At 37.4% G+C, this 12500-nt stretch overlaps 1 protein-coding gene across 1 annotated transcript in view; it reads right to left on the bottom strand.

Annotated features, from left to right (window-relative positions):
• The window catches only part of LOC106873882 (intraflagellar transport protein 172 homolog), a 78147-nt gene that overhangs the window by 591 nt on the left and 65056 nt on the right, over positions 1-12500 (bottom strand). Inside the window, exons 45-48 of the mRNA XM_089343974.1 lie at positions 8307-8366; positions 3521-3619; positions 2677-2830; positions 378-469 (exon numbers count right to left, since the gene is read on the bottom strand). Of these exons, the coding sequence (XP_089200100.1) occupies positions 378-469; positions 2677-2830; positions 3521-3619; positions 8307-8366 (405 nt within the window). The remainder of the gene's footprint in view (positions 1-377; positions 470-2676; positions 2831-3520; positions 3620-8306; positions 8367-12500) is intronic.

Genomic DNA, 12500 nt, shown 5'->3' with positions numbered 1-12500 from the left:
GGTAGACGGAAACTGAAAGAAGTCCATCGTATATATGTATATGTATATATATGTATAAGTATGTGTGTGTGTATATGTTTGTGTGTCTGTATTTGTCCCCCCAACATTGCTTGACAACCGATGGTGGTGTGTTTACATCCCTGTAACTTAGTGGTTCGGCTAAAGAGACCGATAGAATAAGTACTAGGCTTCCAAAGAATAAGTCCTGGGGTTGATTAGCTCGACTAAAGGCGGTGCTCCAGCATGGCCGCAGTCAAATGACTGAAACAAGTAAAAGAGTAAAAAGAGAGTAATTGGGAGTTAATTTGTTCAACTAAAAACCAAATTGAGGCAATGCTCCAGTCTGGTCGCTGTCTAATAGCTGAAAGACAGATTACCTTTGAAGCCATGAACAGTTTGTTCCAGTCTTCCTTATTGGCACCGATTCCTGGCTGGTTAAATGGCATTTGGTTATTCAAAACTGGGTACCCTGCAAAGACAGAGAGAAAGAAATAGAGGGATATACAGATAAAAAAAAAAAAAACATTGTGTGCATAGGTGCAGTCGTTGCTATGTGGTAAGAATTTTGTCTCCCAACCACATGGTTCTGGGTTCAGTCTCACTGCGTGACACCTTGAGCGAATGTCTTTTGTTATAGCGCCAGGCCAACCAAAGCCTTGTGAGTGGATTTGGTAGACAGAAACTGAAAGAAATCAATCATATGTATATATCATCATCATCATCATCATCGTTTAACGTCCGCTTTCCATGCTGGCATGGGTTTGACGATTTGACTGAGGACTGGTGAAACCAGATGGCTACACCAGGCTCCAATCTGATCTGGCAGAGTTTCTATACAGCTGGATGCCCTTCCTAACACCGACCACTCTGAGAGTGTAGTGGGTGCTTTTACGTGCCACCAGCACGAAGGCCAGTCAGGAGGTACTGGCAACGGCCAGTACATATATATATATATATATATATATATCGGCAACATTTGTCAATTTCTTGAAAATGGGGTCATAACCCCGAAACATTGAATACAAGGTAAGTCTACATTAATTCACATATTTGTTTTCTTGGGATTTACCTTGCTTTTACTTCGCATTGTTTTGGTCTTACCCATGACCCTCTATACAATATATTCTACACAATGCTTCATAGTAATTATTCCGGGCCCAAGGGCCTGGCTAGGCTTTGAAAGGGTGATGTTATATGTATATATATATATATATCTGCGTGTGTATGTATGTATCTGTGTGTCTGTGTTTGTCCCTCAACCATCGCTAGACAACCGATGTTGGTGTGTTTACATCCCGGTAACTTAGTAGTTCGGCAAAAGAACCTGATAGAATAAATACTAAGTTTACAAAAAAATAAGAACATACACACGGACGAAATGTCACTAAGCATTCCGCCTGGCATGCTAAGTTCCGCCAGTTCGTTGTCTTAAATTTAAAGACATGTTGGTTTCAAATTTTGGCACAAGGCCAGTAATTGTGACGAAGTTTACATCAAACCCCAAAAGGATGAAAGGCAAAGTTGACCTTGAGTGAATTTGAACTCAGAACATACAGACAGACAAAATGCCATTAAGCATTCTGCATGGTATGCTAATGATTCTGCCAGCTCACCGTCTTAAATTTATGAACATATTAAAGCGATTTTAGAAACACAGTTTAACAAAAAGAATTTCCTAATGAAATCTATTGTATGATTTTTACCTCAAAGCAAATCTAATTACAAGTAAATGCAGGTAAATTCAACAAAGTAAAAAAATTATTTAAACTTTGTTTAAACATCACCGTAGAAAATGAATTATTAGCTAATATTCAGGTGGGTATACATCAGAATTTTAATATAGAAGAATTGTGTACATTGCGGGATTATCTATGAATACTTAATGCCAGGTAACATTTTTTTATACCTGGAATAATGTTGAAAGCGAAAAATGCTCAGATTTCCTCTTTGTTTATATTCTGCATAACGATTTGTTTCTGCAGTAATTGCTTCAAAGAAAGAAAAAAAAAGAAGAAAAAAAAGAAAAAGAAAAATTTCACATAATATGGATGTGCTGTTAGTAAGATCGAATGCTGCGTTGTTAGCCTGTATCACAGCATTGAATAGACTTTTTGGATGTTGTTATACACCGCTGGTCACAGTGCACTTTATCGACGGGGGTCAACTTTGCCTTTCATCCTTTTGTGGTCGATAAAATAAGTACCAGTTATGTACTGGGGTCAATGTAATCAACTAGTCCACCCACCACCCAAATTCCAGGCCTTGTGCCTATAGCAGAAAGGATTATTATTATTATTATTATTATTACTATTATTATACAGTCCCACTGCGTGGCACCTTGGGCAAGAGTCTTCTACTATAGCCTCGGGCCGACCAAAGCCTTGTGAGTGGATTTGGTAGACGGAAACTGAAAGAAACCTGTCGTATATATGTATATATATGTATGTATGTATGTGTGTGTGTGTGTGTGTGTGGCACAGAGAGAAAAATAGAAATTTATAGCAAAAATGAAAAACAAAAAATGCGAACACTCTCTACCCTCATCAGTTGCCAATCAAATGTCATCACAATTTTGACACCTTCTGACAATATTACTCGATGTGAATCTATACACCTCCACACACATGTGTGCGTGCACACACATACACATGTGTGCGCACACACACATACACTCACCTGTGATAAGGCATGGCACAGACGCCTGCCCGTTTTGGTAGTTGACGAGGGAAGCTTCATACACACCCCTATCATCCTTGGGTAGCACCTGCTCCACGTTCTGGTTCATGGAAACTTCAAGGACCCACTCCTTTTGCTGTTCGAGTTCACTGGGCTGGAGTGAGAGTGTGAATAAGAGAGTAATTGAGTCAGAGCGTGAAGTTGTAGAGAAGAATAAAGCATAAATGATAAGGAAAAGTAATCATCGTCGTCATCATCATTGTCATTATCATAAATCATCATCATCGTCATCATCATCATCATCATAAATCATCGTCGTCGTCATCATTGTCATCATCACCATTATAGTTGTCATCATCATTGTTGTCGTCATCACCATTATTGTCGATGTCATCATAAATCAACATCATCGTCATCATCATCATCGTTGTCGTCATCATTGTCATCATCATAAGTCATCGTCATCATTGTCATCATCACAAATCATCATCATCGTCATTGTCGTCGTCATCATTATTGTCGTTGTCATCATAAATCAACATCATTATCACTGTCATTATCATTATCGTTGTCGCTGTCATCATCGTTGTTGTCATCGTCATCATCATCATTGTCGTCATCAACAACAACAATAATCATATATATGTACCTAGTTTGAAGTTAGACATTCATGGCAATATCTTACTTGTAGGGCACACCACCAACACACACACACACATACACACACACACACACAGAGGCATACATACAAATGCACCTATATATTCATACACACACACACACACAGAGTCCAGTGAAGAAGGTCACCAGATCGGTTAAAAATGAACGGAACTGGTCCACTTACAGAAAGGAAAAGATGCTCAGGCAGTGGAATCTCAAATGGTATGTCCGTAGCCTGGAAGTCGGAGTGATCCAAGCTGTCCAGAGTTCCGTCCTCAATGGCCTGCAAAAGTGTAGCAATCATAAAAAAAAAAAAAAATAATAATAGGGGTTTGACCTGGTGGTAGATTAAATAGCTTTTTTTTTTGTGGTGCATCCACTCACCTTGGATAGGAAAACAAGAGACAGACGAATGCATGAATCACTGTAGCAACAGCAAATATTCTTTATGTTAACACAAGTCCAAAGTGGACAAGTGAGATTGATTCTTTAGCATTTGAACTGGTCATATCTGGCTTAAATATTCTTCCAAGTTTATGATCAAACTGGCCAGACCTAGCCTTTCACACATACCCTAAAATGTCATTCTGATAATTAAATCATGTTGAAATCTCAGAGGTAGGAGATAATGCATGATTAATTCAAAACAGTACAAGTAAATAAAGTAACGACCCTCTTCAGTTGTGAATTTGAAACCATTATTATTATTATTATTATTATTATTATTGAGTGAGAGTGCATGCCATCAAAGTGACACTGGGGTAAAATATACGAAGCCCATTATACCCATCATGACTACCTGTCTGATAAGGTTACACCAGGTACATGCATTACAACCATGTGTGCGCGACATAGTGATTTCATATCAAGATAAACAGTGCATAACCTCGCAGGTGGGGCCCAGTTAGAATTTTCTTTAGGTCGAGTAGCCCATCCCACTCAAAAGGTCCCTGAATAAGGGTTGTTTAAGGATGTTGAACAAAACACCCATGTTTCCAAAGGTGACTTATCCAAACCCCCAAGAATTCCTCTCAACACATGGCTATGGTGCTCTCCAACTACTTCTGCTCATGATCAGAGATGCACATATCGTCAGCCACCAAGGGACATGCTCAAATGGTTAAGGTCAAACAACTGACAAGAAAATCTGTGGTATTGAGGAGAATATTTGCTGTAGCCCATCTTTTTATACCAAGACAAAACAATGTACATGATAACACTTCCAGTCAGTTAAGATCAGAAGCCATGAGAACCACTGCCTGGTACTGCATCTGGGCAGTTATTATTATTTTTATTATTATCATTATTATTATTATTATTATTATTATTAAGATGGTGAGCTGGCAGAATCGTTAGCACACCAGGCGAAATGCTTAGCGGTATTTCGTCTGCTGTTACGTTCTGATTTCAAATTTCGCCGAGGTCATCTTTGCCTTTCATCCTTTCAGGGTCGATAAATTAAGTACCAGTCGAGTACTGTGGTCGATTCAATCGACTTACCCCTTCCGCCAAAATTTCAGGCCTTGTGCCTAGAGTAGAAAGGATTATTATCATCATCATCATCATCATCATCATCAGTAATATAATTGTTATTATCATTGCTATGATGATGATGATGATCATCATCATCATTAATATTGTTGATATAGTTATTATTATTGTTGTTGTTGTTGTTTATTGTTATTAAAATTTTGCCTCAGCTCAAAAACAAAAGGGAACATTAACATTTCCTTCTGTTATTTTCTTTTTTGGTTTATTTAGTTCCTCCACCCACCCTAGACTTTATTTTATTTTATTTAAAAAAAAAATATTTAATTTAATTTAATTTAATTTAATTTAATTTAATTTAATTTAATTTAATTTAATTTAATTTAATTTAATTTAATTTAATTTAATTTAATTTAATTTAATTTAATTTAATTTAATTTTATTTTATTTTATTTTATTTTATTTTATTTTATTTTATTTTATTTTATTTTATTTTATTTTATTTTATTTTATTTTATTTTATTTTATTTTATTTTATTTTATTTTATTTTATTTTATTTTATTTTATTTTATTTTATTTTATTTTATTTTATTTTATTTTATTTTATTTTATTTTATTTTATTTTATTTTATTTTATTTTATTTTATTTTATTTTATTTTATTTTATTTTATTTTATTTTATTTTATTTTATTTTATTTTATTTTATTTTATTTTATTTTATTTTATTTTATTTTATTTTATTTTATTTTATTTTATTTTATTTTATTTTATTTTATTTTATTTTATTTTATTTTATTTTATTTTATTTTATTTTATTTTATTTTATTTTATTTTATTTTATTTTATTTTATTTTATTTTATTTTATTTTATTTTATTTTATTTTATTTTATTTTATTTTATTTTATTTTATTTTATTTTATTTTATTTTATTTTATTTTATTTTATTTTATTTTATTTTATTTTATTTTATTTTATTTTATTTTATTTTATTTTATTTTATTTTATTTTATTTTATTTTATTTTATTTTATTTTATTTTATTTTATTTTATTTTATTTTATTTTATTTTATTTTATTTTATTTTATTTTATTTTATTTTATTTTATTTTATTTTATTTTATTTTATTTTATTTTATTTTATTTTATTTTATTTTATTTTATTTTATTTTATTTTATTTTATTTTATTTTATTTTATTTTATTTTATTTTATTTTATTTTATTTTATTTTATTTTATTTTATTTTATTTTATTTTATTTTATTTTATTTTATTTTATTTTATTTTATTTTATTTTATTTTATTTTATTTTATTTTATTATGCCGGCTGTGATGTTGATAGACTTGAACACAACTGAATGTTGCTGAGGTTTTGAGGTTTAAAACTAGAAAACAAAAACTTGCACCACCACCACTGCTATCACCATCATCACCACTACAGCCACCAGCAGCATCAGCTCCACCACCATCACCACTACAGCCATGAACAGCAGCAGTTTCACCACCACCACTATCACCACAAGTACCACCTCTGTCACTACCACCACAGCCACCACCACCACTGCCAGCATCACCACCACGACCATCACTGCAACCATTACCCCACCACTACCACCACCACCACCACAACCACCACCACCACCACTATCACCACAAGTACCACCTCTGTCACTACCACCACAGCCACCACCATCACTGCCACCACCACCACCACTGCCAGCATCACCACCATGACCATCACTGCAACCATTACCCCACCACTACCATCACCACCACCACAACCACCACCACCACCACCATCGCAACCACCACCACCACCACCACCGTGTTACTGAAAAAAAAAGCGATTTTATTCGAAATTATATAAAAACAAAACGGGGTGGAAGATGCGTGGTTGGAGGGAAGGGACGACCCACACCACACATCCCTCGCCCCACCTCGTACGACCGCCCCAATACACATACAAACACCTGAACTCAATAACAAAAGAACAACCAAATCTAACAATAACATCTCAGCCAAAAGAGAAGCAGGAATGAAGTGCAGAAGGGACCCCCAACCCCCCAACCCCATCCCCAGCCCCACAGAGGAAGAGTGTGTGGGGGGGGCCGTCCAGCGGAGTGGAGGGAGGGAGGGAGGAGAGAGAGGGTGCTTGAAGGTTGATGGAAGCGAGGTGGTGGTGGTCGTGGTAGTATCGGTGTAGCTTATTGTTTCAGAAAAACATAAGCCGAAACATGAAGGTGTAATACAGAGATACGGAATACATAGATGTGAATGTGTGTGTATATGTATATATATATATATATATATATATATATATATATATATATATATATATATGTATGTATACATAGATATGTATATATATATATATATATATATATATAAAAATTTATATATATATATATATATATATATAAATTTATATATATATATATATATATATATATATATATATATATATATATATATATATATATATATATACATATCTATGTATACATACATATATATATATATATATATATATACATATCTATGTATACATATATATATACATATATATATATGTATATATATATAGGTATATGTATATACATGTACGGTTATACAGAGACAATGGAAAAATCTTTATAGAGCGAAAACGAAAAAAAATCTATGTAGGAATTGCCATATAGTGTAGTTAAGGTTTTTGATAACACATAAAAAAGATGTTTATATATATAACACACACATATCTCTGAGTGCGTGTGTTTATCTATGTATGTATATACATATGTGTATATATGTGTGTGTGTGTGTGTGTATATGTATAAGTGTGTATATATATATATATATATATATATATATATATATATATATATATATATATATACATACATACATATATACTGTAAACAAAATAAAAGTGCCTGGTGTTCCATTAAATAAGTTAAAAAACAAATGCACAAATTTGCATGTATATATATATATATGTGTGTGTGTGTGTGTGTGTGTGTGGAGGTGCAATGGCCCAGTAGTTAAGGCAGTAGACTCGCAGTTGTAGGAACGTGGTTTCGATTCCGGGATGGGGGCACTGTGAGTGTTTATTGAGCAAAAACACCCTAAAGCTCCACAAGGCTCCAGCAGGGGGTGGTGGTGAACCCTGCTGTACTGTAGTGAAGAGAAATATGCACATTGATGGGTATGCATCCATGAATTAAAACACATACTAAGATTAAAGTTGATCAACTTCGATCTTACTAAATATGTACACATAACCAACATTGATCTTAGTATATAAAAATTAACAATCCCTGATAAATTAAATTGAATTTAGCCCTGTAAATTTGGAATTTTTTCCCTAATATTATATATATATATATATATATATATATATATATATATATATAATAATACAAATTATGGTAAGAATGGATATATAAGGGTGGACGCGAGAGGGTGAAGGAGAGAGAGGGATCGAGACACAGAGGACATACATACCTCGGCTATGTCCAGTAAGTGGTTGGTGAACACGAATGCCATTGCTTCCCAGCCAACAGACTGTAGAAAGATAAGACACAAATATACATTATATACACATTATACATACATTATACATATATCTATATTAATAAAAGTGAAATTCAGGGACTCCTATATCTCCTACATTTGCTCCACATAGACATGTTTTACCTTTTTGGAATCGAGATGATCCCAGGAATGATAATTTGCCCTTCATTTGGTTCTTGAAAAGCATTTGGGTTGCTATTTCTAGCAGGTAAGGCTTGGCTAATTCACACCATCTTGGTTGGTGTTTGTCAGATGACGTCAGAGGTCAAGCGGGGAGAGAAAGGACATTTGCCTCGTTAATTTTATGTTGAGATAGGAACTTTGGGACAAACTGGCCAACAGTTGGAATTCAACTTGGGACTGGAACAACAGAATGATTGCATTACAGAATTAATTCTCATCCATCCTTAATCTCTGATCAAACACCACCAGGGCAATATAGTCATTATAGACGTATTATCGTCATGATATTTAGCTCTCTTTAGTTTTGGGCCACAAGGCTAGTTATCCCACCACAAGAGCTAGCTTAAAGGTCCACACAGAGTCACACAGAGTGTGGCTTTTAAACTAGTTTTAAGCAATACATTATATCGACCCATTACGCTCTTGGAGTGGTTGACATTAGGAAGGGCATCCAGCCATAAAAACCATGCCAAATCAGACTGGAGTCTGGTGCAGCCTTCTACCTTGCCAGCCTTGGTCAAATCATCCAACTCATGCCAGCATGGACAACAGATGTTAAATGGTGATGATGACAATGATAATTATAATGATAATACATTAATGACACAAGTTACAAGTAAAGAACAGTTATTTGTTAGTTTTACGTCTGTTTTTCCATGTTTGCATTGGTTAGATGAATACTTTATGTGAGATATTGTTTTGCAGCTGGATGCACTTCTTGGTGCTAATTCTTACTGGTTTTCCAAATATGGAATCTCTTGTTCCACATGGTTTTAAAGAGAAGTGGAGTAAATGAGTTAGGGGTCCAGATATAGAGAATCAAGGGCCCAAATTTAAATAATAGAGAATAGGTTTCCTGAATTGCTGTTTCTGACCATTTCGACCTCTTCAGAATGTATTACAACACACCACCATCACAAACACCAGACACCAACAACACTACCATCACCACCACCATTGCTACCAATAGCACCATCACCACCACCACCACCACTTCCAGCACCATCACCATCACAACCACTATCACACTACCATAACCACCATCACTACCACCACCACCACCATTGCCACCACCAGCACCATCACAACCACTACCACTAGTATACCACCAATAATACACTGTTGCCAATACCACCACCACAACCTGCACCACCACCATCAACAACACTTACCACTGACACCTCAAACACCATACCACTACCACTTTACCATCAGCATCATCACCACAACCACCATCACCACAGCCACCACCGCCACCACCACAATCACCATCATCACCACAATAAGCACCACCATCACCACTCTACCACCACCACTACATCAACCACCCCTCCCCCTCCCCCAGTGCAATGAATAGCTGCAATTAACAGCTACAAATATGTGCAGTGGTGCAGTAAATTACATCTCCACCCACGCACACCCTCACCACCCTCCCTCTTTACGCGATGTGTAAACGTTGCCATAGAAACGGTCTTGCCACAATTCAGACAGTAAAATCAGCTTTTGGTAATATTTGATTGGTTAGGAGGTGGGGAGAGGTGGGGGGAGGTGGCAGCGGTGGTGGTAGTAGTGGTCATGGCAGTGGTGGCGGTAGCGGTGGTGCAGGCGGTAGTAGTAACTGTGGTGCTGCTGTTGTTGTTGTTGTTGGTGGTGATGGTGGTAGTGGTGGTTGTGGTGTTGGTGGTAGCAGTGGTGATGATGGTAGTGATGGTTATGGTGTTGGTGTAGATGGTAGTAGTGGTGGTGGTGGCAGTGGTGATGGTAGTAGTGGTTGCGGTGTAGGTGGTAGTGGTGCCGTTGGTGGAGATGATGGTAGAGGTAATGGTGGTGGCGGTGGTGATGGTGGTTGTGGTGTTGGTGGAGACGATGTAGTGGTAATAGTGGTGGTGGTAGTGGTTGTAGTGTAGGTGGTAGTGGTGATAGTGTTGGTGGAGAGGATGGTAGTGGTGGTTGTGGTGTAGGTGGTAGTGGTTGTGGTTGGTGTAGGTGGTAGTGGTGATGGTGTTGGTGGAGAGGATGGTAGTGGTGGTTGTGGTGTAGGTGGTAGTGGTTGTGGTTGTGGTGATGGTGTTGGTGGAGAGGATGGTAGTGGTGGTTGTGGTGTAGGTGGTAGTGGTTGTGGTTGGTGTAGGTGGTAGTGGTGATGGTGTTGGTGGAGAGGATCGTAGTGGTGGTTGTGGTGTAGGTGGTAGTGGTTGTGGTTGGTGTAGGTGGTAGTGGTGATGGTGTTGGTGGAGAGGATGGTAGTGGTGGTTGTGGTGTAGGTGGTAGTGGTTGTGGTTGGTGTAGGTGGTAGTGGTGATGGTGTTGGTGGAGAGGATGGTAGTGGTGGTTGTGGTGTAGGTGGTAGTGGTTGTGGTTGGTGTAGGTGGTAGTGGTGATGGTGTTGGTGGAGAGGATCGTAGTGGTGGGGGTAATAGCGGTGTAGATTGTAATGTTCGTGGTGTTCTTATAAGAATCGGTGATGGTGGAGGTGGTTTTCGTAGATGACTGCTGGGGCAATGCTTTGAGGGGTTTCCTCACACAAAGTGTCCCCAGTACATATTCACATTTTTCGTAAAGCCCGGTACGTATTCAATCAGTCTCCGTTTGCCGAGCCTCTCAGTAGCATTTCTTTACGTTCTGAGTTCAAATGATACCAAAGTGGTGCCCCAGCATGACCACAGTTTAACAGCTGAAACAACCAAAAGGTAAAAAAGATAAAGATATAAGCCAATGAGCAAGACCCTTAAATCTGTGGTTCTCAGCCAGGGTCCGTATGATCCCTAGGGATCTTTATAAGATTTTCAAGGGTCCACACATACTCCTTTACTCTTTTACTCTTTTACTTGTTTCAGTCATTTGACTGCGGCCATGCTGGAGCACCGCCTTTAGTCGAGCAAATCGACCCCAGGACTTATTCATTGTAAGCCTAGTACTTATTCTATCAGACTCTCTTTTGCCGAACCGCTAAGTTATGGGGACGTAAACACACCAGCATCGGTTGTCAAGCAATGCTAGGAGGACAAACACAAATACACACACACACATATCATCATCATCATCATCATCATCGTTTAACGTCCACTTTCCATGCTAGCATGGGTTGGACGATTTGACTGAGGACTGGTGAAACCGGATGGCAACACCAGGCTCCAATCTAATTTGGCAGAGTTTCTACAGCCGGATGCCCTTCCTAACGCCAACCACTCAGAGAGTGTAGTGGGTGCTTTTACGTGTCACCCGCACGAAAACGGCCACGCTCGAAATGGTGTCTTTTATGTGCCACCCGCACAAGAGCCAGTCCAGGGGCACTGGCAACGATCTCGCTCGAAAACCCTACAAAGGCCAGTCAGATATATACATATATACGACAGGCTTCTTTCAGTTTCCATCTACCAAATTCACTTACAAGGCTTTGGTCGGCCCGAGGCAATCGTAGAAGACACTTGCCCAAGGTGCCACGCAGTGGGACTGAACCCGGAACCATGTGGTTGGTAAGCAAGCTACTTACCACACAGCCACTCCAAAATAATTTTTAATGAAATGATGTGAAAGGCCCAGTTTAAATCATGAGACCCTTATTGTGACTATATATATTCTTTTACTGGTTCCAGTTATTTGACTGTGGTCATGCTGGAGCTCCGCCATTAGTCAATCTAATCAACCCTAGGACTTATTCTCTATAAGCGAAGTACTTAACCTATTGGTCTCTATTGCCCAACCGCTAAGTTGCGGGGACATAAGCACACTAACATCAGTCGTCAAGTGATGGTGGGGGGGACAAACACAGACATACAAATACATACATACATACCTACGTACGTATGTATGTATTTGGTCCCTTCTGCTGAACTGCTAAGTTTCGGGGATGTAAACACATCAACATCAGTTGTCAAGCGATTGTGCCGGAGGGGAGGGGGGCACAAACACAGACACAAAGACACTCACACACATATATAT

The sequence above is a fragment of the Octopus bimaculoides genome, chromosome 28 (genome assembly GCF_046866305.1).
Source record: "Octopus bimaculoides isolate indiv1 chromosome 28, ASM4686630v1, whole genome shotgun sequence".
Lineage (NCBI taxonomy): Eukaryota > Metazoa > Mollusca > Cephalopoda > Octopoda > Octopodidae > Octopus > Octopus bimaculoides.
The sequence above is the reverse complement of the archived record's forward strand: the minus strand, read 5'-3'. Positions and strand labels throughout refer to the sequence as shown.